The 13,322-nt window shown below is 29.5% G+C and overlaps 1 protein-coding gene across 1 annotated transcript; it reads right to left on the bottom strand.

Annotated features, from left to right (window-relative positions):
* Positions 1-4,297: 4,297 nt before the first annotated feature.
* LOC133691803 (CSC1-like protein ERD4) lies at positions 4,298-8,852 on the bottom strand. The gene is made up of 6 exons (XM_062112434.1): positions 8,316-8,852; positions 7,577-7,722; positions 7,228-7,503; positions 6,024-6,868; positions 5,465-5,720; positions 4,298-4,963 (listed from the first exon to the last, which is right to left on the bottom strand). Exons 1-6 carry the CDS (start codon positions 8,584-8,586, stop codon positions 4,583-4,585), a joined length of 2,175 nt encoding a protein of 724 aa, XP_061968418.1. The 5' UTR covers positions 8,587-8,852; the 3' UTR covers positions 4,298-4,582.
* Positions 8,853-13,322: the final 4,470 nt, after the last annotated feature.

The following is a 13,322-nucleotide window of genomic DNA, read 5'->3' as shown; positions in this document are numbered from 1 at the left end:
AGGTTAACCCGTTTGAACATTAACAAACTAAATTAAACAAAAAACATTAATTAAAAAGAAAAAAATAAACAAAAAGACATCAACCTTTTCACTGTGGACTACAGTGCGTAGTCCATAGTTAAAGGCATAAAAACAGCAAAAAAGCAAAAAGAAAAACTAAAGGCATCATTCGATAACTAAATAAAAAAAATTTAATATTGATGAACTAAATTAAATAAAAATAAATAAATAAAAAGAAACAATAAAAGAAAAAAACTTATAAGAAGAAAAAAACTAATAAAGAAAAAGAAAAAAAAATCTAATTTAACCGACTTAACCCGTCAAATCTGAGATCCGTGTCATGAAAGTCTGATAACTAAATAGAAAAAAATTTAATATCAACAAACTAAATAAAAAAATTAATTAAAAAGAAAAAAGAAGAAGGCATCAGTCTTTTCACTGTAGACTGCACTGTGTAGTCCACAATGAAAGGCATAAAAAAAGCAAAAAAAAAATTAAAAAAATATTAATTAAAAAGGAAAAAGCAAAAAGAAAAAAAAACCTACAGGAAGAAAAAAACTAATGAAGAAAAAGAAAAAAAATCTGAATAAACTGAGTTAACCCGTCAAACCTGAGATCCATGTCATGAAAGTCTGATAATTAAATAAAAAAAATTAATATTAAAAAACTAAATTAAAAAAATTAATTAAAAAAGGATAAAAAAAATAAAGGCATCAGCTTTTTCATTGTGGACTGTAGTGTGCAATTCACAGTAAAAGGCTTAAAAAGAAAAAAAAAACAAAGGCACACGCCACAGGTTAAATTTTTTTTCTTGCATAAAAAATATCAAAAAAGGGTAAGATCTAAGAGTATTAGGTTTTTTTGCAAAGATATGCCCAAAAGCCTTTGGTTTAGCTGTAACGCTTGATCCAAGAGTAATATTTATAATATTAATAATAATATTAAACTTACATGACTCAAGTTTAAGTTTGGCTGCAATATCGGACCCAAGAGCCTTGATTGTGGGTTTGACTATAAGGTCGTGTCATAAAAGTGTGATAATTAAATAGATTAATTAAAAAAAATAAAGAAAAAAAATCAACATGAAGAAAAAAACTAATGAAGAAAAAGAAAAGAATCTGAATTAACTGAGCTAACCCTTCAAACCAAGCTAACCCGTTAAACCTGGGATTCACGTTATGAAAGTTTGATAACTAAATAGAAAACAAATTAACGAGTTAACCCAACAAGTCTGGGATACGTGTCATGAAAGTCTAATAGTTAAATAGAAAGAAATTTAACATTAAAAAACTAAACTAAACGAAAAAAAATTGATTAAAAAGAAAAAAAGCAAAAAACAAATTTCGGGTTAACTCATCAAACTTTAAAAAAAGAAAAGAAAAAATTCTGGGTTAACTTGTCAAACCCAGTTAACCTTCAACCCCGGGATCCGTGTCCTGAAAGTCTGATAACTAAAAAAAAATAAAATTAACATTAACAAACTAAATTAAACAAAAAAATTCATTAAAAGAAAAAAAACACAAAGAAAAAAGCAAAAAAAAAACCCATAAAGGCATACAAAGCAAAAAAAACAGAAAACAAATATTAAAAATAAAAAAAAACAGCTTAGCGTTTCACTGTGGACTGCACAGTGAAACACTAAATAGTTTTAGTATATGTTATTAATTAAAAAAAAAACAAAAAAAAATTTAGGTTAACTCGTCAAACCCGGGATCCGTGTCATGAAAATCTAATAATTAAATAAAAAATTAACATTAACAAAAAAATTCATTAAAAAAACACAAAGAAAAAAGGAAAAAAAACCCATAAAGGCATAAAAAACAAAAAAAACAAAAACAAAAAAAACAAAAAAAGAAGAAGAAGAAGAAAAAGAAGAAGATGGGGATTGCTCAACGTTTCACTGTGAACTTACACAATGAAACACTGAACAGTTTTAGTTTATTGTTAATATAGAATGGACAAGTAGTCTTCTACCGCTCCTGTCTATCCCCTACAGCTTCCCTCCTCCTTCTTCGACTGCTTTTCAACAACTTCTTTCAGGATATAGGAAATTTGTTTCACCATACACTCATCTCATACCAGAAACTGAATCTAGAGCTAATTTCGAATCTTTATTATTATTGCACAAGCCATTCTTACTACACATCCAATGAAGAAATTAAATAAATTGGAGTAACCTACCTACTACTCCTGTTAACTCTTTTTTCCTTCCTTTCACGAAATGCTTACTTCCTCTCATGCCTAAGAGTAAGAAATCCTTATTGAACTGTAAATAAATTTTAAAATATAAAATATATAGTTTCTAAAACCACAAAGCTATTTTTTCTAAACTATAAATAGACCAAGTTGCAATTGAAATATATATATATATATATATATATATATATATATATATATATATATATATTTTAAAAAGTTGAGGTTTTGACCAGCTGCTTCAACCTAAAAAAAAACAAGTTCTTTTTTTCTTTTAATTTTCTTGTAATTTTATTTTTTTTAATTTTATCTTTTAACATTGAAACTATATTGAGTTTTTTTTATTAATTTTTAGTTCAATTTAATTTTTTAGTTGGTTTTTAATCGGTTTTTTAATTTGTTTTCTATTAAGTTATCGCAATCTCAAATATACTTCCCAACTCTTTACATATGCTTGATTTTACTAGTATCCTAGCATAGTTTCAAAACAAATATTCTAATGTGTATCTTGAATTTGATTTTATAATCATTTATTTTTGATATTTATAATTAAATAAAAAGCATTTTTAAAAATAAAGTTATCAAAGATTAAAACACCCCTTAATAATTCACAAATAACAAATGAGCTAAAAGAAAAAACTGTTTTGCCTTTAAAAAACACTTGAATAAGAGTTTTTTAAAGGTAAAATATATGATTTTTATCAAATTTATAACTTAATACAACACAAAGAAATATTGCCATAATAAAATGTTAATTATATAAATGATCTCTTGATCTAAAAAATTATATTTTGCTCGAGGTTGGATCACCAATACTTCCAATATATAAGAGAGATAAAGGAAGTGATAGAAAATCGCATTCATAGTCATAAAAAGCAATAAAAATATATTTAAATTTTAAAAAGTTTTTTTCGTAATCTCTCTCTCTTTGTTTTTTTTTTATAATCATAATTTGAGTTTGATGTTCACAATAATGTCTCACACACATATATTTTTTAATATAATTTTTAAATAAAAAATATTTTAAAAATCATCTAATCAACTAAAAAGACACTACATCAAAAGGAGTTAAATCTAAAAAAACAGCTAACATATCGTGTATTGTGTCATGCTTGTCTACTTCATATAATTCAGCCCCACCGTAGTGGCCAAAGAAACAAGAGGTTTTATTTTACCTAAAAATTTATTTTAGCTCATTTTCATCTAAAAACTTCTAATAAACAACATTAAAACCACCTAGAACCAATTTATCAAGCCAAAAACCCTAAAAACGATCCAAAAAAACAAAACTAAATTGAAAAAAATCTTTATTGAGGTCGATCTATGTTTTCTAGCAAGATTAAGGTAAAAAACCACCGTCTCCGAACTCAATGAAGGGAACCATTTAACACCAAGTTTGACTATTTTGGTTGCGGCAATCATGACAACCAATAACATTTTCTCTTTACCATTGTTTTATGGCGAAATTCTCTTTTCTCTTTCAAATCAAGGACTGAAAAATAAATAAAATAAATTTTTAGATCAAAATAAGAAATATCATGAATATGAAGGGAGCAATTTATTTTCTTCGCGTTTTACTTTTTAGTCTTTTATCTTTTAATTTAGTATTTTTTTATATAATTCCAAGCCTAATTTTATATAATTAGATTGTAGAATGATTAAATTAAAAAGAAAAAAAAAAGAAAAGAAAAGAGAGAGACAATAGAGTCATACCACTTAGATATAAAAAATGAATAAAAAAAGTGCCCGTGATTATAGTAAATACTTCAGATATGAGGAATAAAAATAAAATAACTAAACCATGAAAATGACCAACATCAACATTGTCTATGAAAAATTAATTATTTAATAATTTGATTACATTATCATAACCCTATGCTGTCACTTGTATTGTTATTATTCTATGTACCTATAAAAAATATTTAATTAAGATTTTTTATAATTTTTGTAACATTCCTTTTATAATGTGATTATTTTTAAAATATTATTTATTTTAAAAAATATTAAAATAATTTTTTTAAAAAATATATTTTTAATATCAAGTCATCAAAACAATTCAACAATAATAAAAAAATAAAATTTAAAGAAATTTGAAACCACGTTACAAACTGAAACTTTGTTAATAATGCATCTGCACACAATCAAATACTTGTTGAAATACAACGACTGCTTTTGAACGAACGCAGGTTTCGGTTCATCTTGATGTTTTTGAAAGCAATCTGCAACCTCAAGAGCTTCAACTCTCGAGTAAAATCCATGAAATACACACTATGTTTACAAGTAATTCCATGACGTGATCCACAAATCGACAAATGGTCCAAGTTTTAGAAGCTAAAGGTACTACAAGACTTCATCGAGCAATTAGCTAGCTACCAACACAGTAATATCATGCAAACGATCCGACTCTTGAAACTTGTGACAGTGCATCTTCGAAGTGGTCATCATCGGCCTTTTCAGAGCTCAAGCTTGGTGGGATAAAAGATCTGTAGATGCGTTCCATGTTAGGAATTTCCTTCAATTCACGGCAAGCAACTTCAAGGGCTGTGTCAGAGAAAGATCGATAGAATTTCTTCTGACAGACATAGGCGAACAGCAAGGAAACTATCGGCAGTGGAATTAGTAAGAGAGTACTGAAGGAGAATTTCTTCACCCCAAAATAACCGAACATTGTAACCTGGTATAGTATCAGAGCAGCTATGACTCTTGTGTGGATGTGGGGCCACATCCTGCCATAGGTCTCATAGGATGGAGCATATACTTTGAGTGCCTGTTAAATGTAACCACATTTGCAATTAATATTGATTAGCACCATGATGAGTAGAGTACATGTTTAGCTGCAAAACTGGAAGAGTTAAATCGCATGTTTTGTGAAAATACTAACTTCTATTTGCCAAAACTTGCAGCACTTCAAAATGAAATGAAAATATCAAGTGAACACACGCTTCGCAGTCAAACAGATCGATCCGAAATTCAGCACATGTTTGTCATATCAATACACAATACATGTTGTTTTTAGCTAGCTACAAAATTTGAAGTGTTAACCCATCAGAATGAATGCATCCCATCTCATGCCAGCACAGGTTTGAGGAAATTTTGATTTCTATTGGCCAGAATTTGTAAGAGTTCAAGGAATATGAACATAGAAAGACATATCAAGTAAGCACATAATGAATTCTGAAAAAAAAAAAAAAACACTGCTAGTCAAGCAGACTAACCATTCCAAAATCCAAATAAAACATTCTGAAGTTTTTATGAACGGCATCCTTACCTGGTTCCTAAGGACAAGCCATCCCAGGCCAAAGTACACCACTCCAAATGGAATAATCAGAGGGGCTATGACAGAGTAGCAAAGAACAATGGTGATAACAAGCATGTCACCAGGAATCCTGGTTGCATACCCTAAATCTCCAGGAAACCAAGCTTCTTTTAACTCAGCTTCGGTCTTGCAAAGATACTTCTTCTTTAGATGAAAAATGATTAGAGGAACTATACGAGACAGCTCGAGTCCATAGCCAACGAAAAACCTGAGAGCCACAGAATACTTAAAAGTCAAAAAATGCATTCCAAAAAGAATAATGATAAACAGACCAAGTATCTAGATCAAAATAAATAGAAACAGAAAAGGCAAACACATTAGCATAAGAAACTCTTTTTTATGTTCAAGTGGTTTAGCAGAGCACAAGAAGATCTTGTGGCAAGGGGAGTTCTTTGACAGAAGAACGAAAAAAACAGCTCTGGCTGTCGCGCAACATGTTCTGGAGGGGTAGACGACTAAAACCATAGCTTTCTAAAAGGAAAAGAATTATAAGGTAATATAGTAAGCTTACTTCAGAGCCACAAAAGTCAGGAAGAAAGTTGCATTCCCCGGGAGGCTACTCGCAAGCAAACTAACAATGGAGTTTGGTTTCTTCTCAATGCTCTTGAACGTGCTGAATAAGGTGCCGCCCAGTGTCACTCCAATAAAAACGTTCAGGACGGTAAAATAGAAATATTTTCCAGAAGTGGCCCTTACTGCATGGCCCACTGAAGGAATTCCCTCAGCCTTGGAGAGAGCGAAAAGTAACTTGGGCAACAGTGCCAAAAACACAATGAGTGCAATCTGAGGAAGGTACGCTTCCAGCACCGTCTTAACTGCGACAATATTCACAATTGGCTTTAAAAATGGGAGAAGTTTCTTCAGATTATCCAGGGTTGTTAATGCGGATATGAACCCGATTGGTATCATATAAAACAATATGGTCAGAGCCACAATAAAACAAACAACATACTGCCGAATTATCCTTTGAAAGTACTTAATTTTAAGATTAGACCATATTATTTGACGTGGTTCAGGGGCTTCCATGACAGTCCAGGTGTCAACCATTTGGGCGTGTAGACTCTGGGCGGCAGAAGCTGCAGTCACCCTATTGGTGAAGAAGGCAAAAGCACAAGCTTGTTGATTCTCCCGGAGAGTGACTTTCTGTTCAGCTTCCAACTTTGGGATTAGCTCTTTAATCTTCTCATTGTAGTGCTCTATGCTATCTACCTTTCTACCAACAATACCAAGGGGCCCAATTCTGATGGCTGGTCTCAATCCTTCTGGTTTGCCTGTTTTTTTGGATTCATCGTATACAGCTTCTGCATGTGCAAGCTTCTTCTTGTATCCTTCCAACTCTTTATAAATCTTGTTAACCTAGAAGAGTTTTAGAAAAAAGAGGCGGCTCAAAATCAGCAGAGCTCATACAGTATGCAGCACAGCACAGTAAAAGAAAACTCACAATTGACATTGGTCAAGGATCATAAATTCCTTGATATGGAATAATATATACGATAACCTCAAATATACTTGATATGGAATCAATATTTTACTAGCACTAAAGTCCTTTTTTCCCTTTTCTTTATAATAAATTCTGAAAGCTCAAAGGAATTGGAAACTAAAAAACGTGGGTTGGCTCAAATTACAGAAGCGATTTAGGATGTGGAATCCAAAACATCAGGGTAAGTGGCAAGAGCATGGAAAGGAAGAAACTAATTTAAAATATAAAAAAATACCTCTTTGTTGTTTGTCACCACCAATGATCTATAAAATGTCTCAGGATAGATGGATTTAAAATATGAATCAACCTGTTCCTTTCTAGTTTGGCCCTCAGGGACAGGAGGTATGTCTCTGACAAGAACAGCGAATTGCTCTGGTGTCAGTTCAGGAGACATTAGAGCATTTGCTCTCAGCCCAGAAACATGCACGTACGCCTTCCATAACAAGAAATAGGTAACAAGAGAAACCCAATAGGTAGCAATCAAGAATGCCCACAGTCTTGGACTCCCCCCCTGCAGACATATTTTTCCATGGAGCAAGTCAGTTCAAGCAAAAAACCCAAAGAAAGAGGAGTGGTTGAGGTACCTTAACATTTCCCATTAATAACTTGTCAATGTCACTAAAAGTCTGATTGCCTTTAGCTTTTTGTGTTTTCACATTGTCGTCGGTGGCAGCAACAGGCAGAAGTACCGGCAGCAGAACAAGGCCAGACAAAACCAATATTGCCAGCGCTGTCATATAGAACAAAAAAAAAAGTAAAAAATAAACAACGTGAGGAGAGCAGTTGTCTGAGAAATAATACATGGAATGGAAGTGAGAGTTGTCCGAAATCATGAAGAAATGTACACAGATGGATTTGCTTAATCCTATGATGTATGGTGCTTGTCAGTAATTCAAGCACGACCAATAAGAGCAGTCATTGTCAAACCCAATTATTTTAGATTTGTACTTTTTTTAGTTGCAAGGCAACCATGTAAACAAAACTTTGTTCTGAGCAAACTAAAGTAAATAAAAAAGGAAATCGGAAAACAGAGAAAAATGAAAAGGTTACAGTATCAAGTTTTGGAAGGCAACCATCCCTTTGCCAGAAATTAGTTTAAGGGGAAGAAAGAACAGAAAGCGACCACATACACGCTCGTAAAGAACAGAACTACCACCAAAAAGGGACACAATTAAAAGACTCAAAGAAAGAAAGAAACCCGTAAATGGTATGATTTCAACAACTTGATAAATTAGTCACAACATTACAATCGAAGCGATTCTCTGTATTACTTTTTTACAAGAGAGAGAGACTCGGAGAAAGAGAGTTTAATTAATCAAATACCAGTGCTCAAGAAGACAAAGTAGACAGCAGCGTCTACACCGGACATGTTTATAACGTCCTGCTCGCTGGAAGAGAAGGCTTCCCGGATCCAAGCAAACGGGTTGCGGGATCTTGACCCGCCATCCCAGGGATCCAGACCTTTCAAGATCCGGTTGGGGTAATACACGAAGGAGTTTCCAGGCTTCCTCGACAGCCATGTAAACAGAAGCATTAACACTACGAAAATCAAAAACGACGTCCCTAAAGACGTCAAGAAAGATGAGAAATCCATCACTCGCTCAGAACAGAATTATTGTGAAATGGGAATTATAAGGGGGGAAGGAAAGGAAAAGTAGCAGTTAAGATGAGGGCAATGAAAGCAAGTAACCGTTGAGGGAGGAAATGTTGAATGTATTTATGCTAGAGCATTGATTGGTGGGTGGTTCGAAAGCAAAAGATGAGAGAATACAAAATATCTGCCATAAAGACGAAGGCTTGCGAGCTGTTTGGTTCTGTGGGGTTTCGCGCTTTTGTTAATTTTTTTTTCATCATCATCGTCGCAGTGCTTTCATTTTCACGGTCCTCGTAAATAAAATGAGTGTCTGTGTGTGAACAGAAAGCGTGGATGGCATTCAAGGCACGGAGCGCGCTTCGAGCTCCTAGTAGTGAGACATAACTTGAAAGTACTAAATTGGGTTTCAGCTCTTAACCGCTTGCTTTATGCCACCTGTCTTTATTTTATCTTATTTTATTTTTAATTTGGCACGATTCAATTTTTATTTAAGCATTTTTAAAAATGCGCTGTCCACGTCGACGTGATCTTTTCAGATAATGTTTTCTGCATCCTACCTCTCAGGTTCATAACTTTTAACTATTTTGACGTGTGTTCAGACTATTTTTTTTTATGTGTCTCGATTATTTTAACGTGATAGGATTAAAAATAAATTTTAAAAAATAAAAAAAATATTATTTTAATATATTTTTAAATAAAAAATATTTAAAAAAATATCAATAACAAAATATTAAACGTTATCTAAAAAATAAAACAAAACTTTTAACTATTACACCAATTTGAGTTGGATTAGGAATATAATAGTTTTTATTTTATTTTATTAATATAGAAGTCTGAATTAACTTGCGCGTACCTCGATTATTTTTATGAACTTTAAAATTAACGATTATGTAAATCTCCAGTAGCTCTAAGATTACATGTTTTAAAAGTATGTTTTAATTTGTATTAATATTTTTTTATGATTTTAATATATTAAAATTAAAATTAAAAAATCTAAAAAACTAATTATTTTAATTTATTTTAAAATAAGAAGAAATTTAAAAAAATATCACGTATTATAATATCAAAAACAATCATTTAAATAAGATATTAAAACTATTTTTTTAATTTATAAAAAAAACAAATAGAAAAACGGGTAAGAGGAACAACTTTGACAGCATGTAGTGAACATGTCGCAGGAATAGAACCATGTTTTACTTAAATGATTTATATTTATTCTGAGCTTTAATTCACCAATCAATTACTTTTATTGTAGCGTCAGTTACGTAGCTAGGAGTTATTCCTTCATTTATCCTCTTATAAAGTACGGAAACCGCGTAGCCTTTTTAAAATAAAGATAGTTTGAGATACCAAGACATCGAATATTTTTAACATGCAATTATCTCTCGCAAGTTATGGTTCTTGTCAAATTTATAAAAAAATTAAATATAATTACCATGTTAAATGTTAATCATGCATATAAATTATCAATCTCAAAAATATTGATATGGTAGTTAAGATATTGTTATATTTCTGTAAGGATAAAAACACAAATTCAATTTTTAAAAAACATATTTATTGAGAGGGGTAGTCACAAATTCTAAATGGGATTAATCTCATCCTTTAAAAGGGTACGAGAATATCCAGATAAAAACACAAAAAAATCTAAGAAATTCTATATTGCTCGAGGTAGAATTACCAATACTTATGATATAAAAAAAGAGATAAAAAAAAGAAGTGAAAATCACGTTCATAGTCATTAAAAAAAGTGATAAAAATATCTTTGTTATCCTTAAAATTATTATTTTATAATTTCTTCTCTTGTGTTTCTCTCTCGTTTATCTGTCTCTCGTGTTGTAGTTATTTACTAGTTACATGACCTCCGCGATGCCGCGGGTCAATTTATTTTACATAAAAATATTAAAAAAAAATTAAGATTTAAAAGTATTAGGTCTTTCTACAAAGCTACACCCAAGAGTCCTGGGTTTGGTTGCAACGTCTGACCTAAGAGTAATATTTATAATATTAATAATAACATTAAACTTGCATGACCCAAGTTTAAGTGAATTTGGCTATAATACCATACTCAATAGCATTGGATGTAGGTCTGACTGCAAGGTCGTGTCATAAAAGTATGATAATTAAATAGATTAATTAAAAAGAAAAAAAACAAAGAAAAAAAACCAGCATAAAGAAAAAAAAACTAATGAGAAAAAAGAAAAAAAATCTGAATCAATTGGGTTAACTCGCCAAATCAGGTTAACCTGTCAAACCTGAGATTCGTGTCATGAAAGTATGATAACTAAATAGAAAAAAGATTTAATATTAATGAACTAATTTTTTTTAAAAAAAAAGATTAATTAAAAAAAAAGCAAAGAGAAAAATACCAGCAGGAAGGGAAAAACTAATGAAGAAAAAGAAAAGGCTTAAAAAGGAAAGGAAAAAGGAAAAAAAAAAAAACAAAGGCATATGCCACGGGTGATTTTTTTTTTCTTGCATAAAAAATATCAAAAAATACTAAGATTTAAGAGTGTTAGGTCTTTCTGTAAAGATATACCCAAAAGCCTTGAGTCTAGCTGTAACGCTTGACCCAAGAATACTATTTATAATATTAATAATAAAATTAAACTTACAGGACTTAAGTTTAAGTGAGTCTGGCTGCAACACTGAACCCTAGAGCATTGGATGTGGGTCTGACTATAAGATCGTGTCATAAAAGTGTGATAATTAAATAGATAAATTAAAAAGAAAAAAAACAAAGGAAAAAAAATCAATAGGAAGAAAAAAACTAATAAAGAAAAAGAAAAGGATCTGAATTAACTGAGTTAACCCTTCAAACCAGGTTAACCCGTCAAACCTGAGATTCGCGTCATGAAAGTTTGATAACTAAATAGAAAAAAACAATTGACGGGTTTACCTAAAATTAACAGAGTTAACCCGTCAAACAAAGTTAACCCGTCAAGTCAGGGATACGTGTCATGAAAGTCTGATAATTAAATATAAAGAAATTTAACATTAACAAACTAAACTAAATGAAAAAAAAATAATTAAAAAGAAAAAAAATCTGGGTTAACTCGTTAAACCAGACTAACCCATCAAACCCGGGATCAAACAAAAAAATTCATTAAAAAAAATAAAAATTATAAAAAAACAATTTAATGTTTCATTTAATTTTTAGTATATATTGTAATATATACTAAAAATTAAATATAAAGAAATTTAACATTAACAAACTAAACTAAATGAAAAAAAAATAATTAAAAAGAAAAAAAATCTGGGTTAACTCGTTAAACCAGACTAACCCATCAAATCCGGGATCAAACAAAAAAATTCATTAAAAAAATAAAAATTATAAAAAAAACAATTTAATGTTTCATTTAATTTTTAGTATATATTGTAATATATAATAATAATAATTATAATAATATAATATATTAAAGATGAGAAAGTAAAAGGCAGCTAAAGTAGTTTTTCCACGCCTTTTAGAGTATTACTTAATTTAATTTTTAGTATATAATATAATATAATATAATAATAATTATTATTATAATATAATAATTATAATAATATAATATATTAAAGATGAGAAAGTAAAAGGAGTGGGGAAGCTACAGTAGTTTTTCCACGCCTTTTAGAGTATTACTTAATTTAATTTTTAGTATATATTATAATATAATATAATTATTATTATTATTATAATATAATAATTATAATAATATAATATATTAAAGATGAGAAAGTAAAAGGCGCGGAAAAGCTACAGTAGTTTGTCCATGCCTTTTAGAGTATTACTTAATAATTATAATTTGATTAGAATCTCTCCTACCAATAACAAGGGAGGGGAAAAAAAACTACAAGGGTTTAGAATTAATTTAGATTTAATTATAGTAATTAATCTATACGGTATCTAACATTATCAAATGGCTACTTAATTCATCATGTTTAATTTAATAAAAAAAATTCTTATCAATCACTCCATCTTATATATAATTTTTTTATTTTTTATTTACTAAAACATAATAAGAAGAGAAATCTTAAAAGAATATAGAATGGACAATTAGTAGTATTGAACTGTAAATGAATTTTAAAATATAAAATATATAGTTTCTAAAACTACAAAACTATTTTTCTTGGACTATAAATAGACCAAGTTGCAATTGAAAAATATATATATATATTTTTTTAAAAAATTGAGGTTTTGACCACTTGCTCCAACTTGAAAAAAGCATGCATGTTTTTTTTGTATTTTTTGTATTTTTTAATATTGGATTTATATTGAGTTTTTTTTATTGATTTCTTTTTTAATTTGAATTTTTAATTGTTTTTAATCAGTTTTTTAATTTATTTTCTATTAAGTTATTGCAATCTCAAATATACTTCCTAATTTTTTATATATGCTTGATTTTACAAGTATCTTGACACAGTTTTAAAACAAATATTTTAATGTTTAGCTTGTACTTGATTTGTAATCGTTTATTTTTGTTATTTATAATTAAATAAAAAATATTTTAAAAAATAAATTTATCAAAGATTAAGACGCCACTTGATAATTCACAAATAACAAATGAACCAAAAGAAAAAACTATTTTATCTTTAAAAAACATTTGAATAAGAGTTTTTTTTAAGGTAAGATTATCAATTCATTATTATAATTCATAGTAAACAGATATATATACATATAATATTAAAACTTCACACATTTAATTTGAATGACTATACAATTGTATCTGAAAATATATGATTTTGATCAAATTTAT

The sequence above is a fragment of the Populus nigra genome, chromosome 1 (assembly GCF_951802175.1).
Source record: "Populus nigra chromosome 1, ddPopNigr1.1, whole genome shotgun sequence".
Lineage (NCBI taxonomy): Eukaryota > Viridiplantae > Streptophyta > Magnoliopsida > Malpighiales > Salicaceae > Populus > Populus nigra.
This window is presented reverse-complemented; position numbering and strand designations above follow the sequence as displayed.

What these genes read in the sequence shown, in the direction of transcription:
- LOC133691803 (XM_062112434.1), bottom strand. Translation starts at nt 8,586, where the DNA reads ATGGATTTCTCATCTTTCTTGACGTCTTTAGGGACGTCGTTTTTGATT. An exon ending in TGGTGACAAACAACAAAGAG is followed by an intron (nt 6,869 to 7,227) that starts GTATTTTTTTAT and finishes AAACTCTTCTAG; the next exon opens with GTTAACAAGATTTATAAAGA. An exon ending in GGCTTGTCCTTAGGAACCAG is followed by an intron (nt 4,964 to 5,464) that starts GTAAGGATGCCG and finishes TACATTTAACAG; the next exon opens with GCACTCAAAGTATATGCTCC.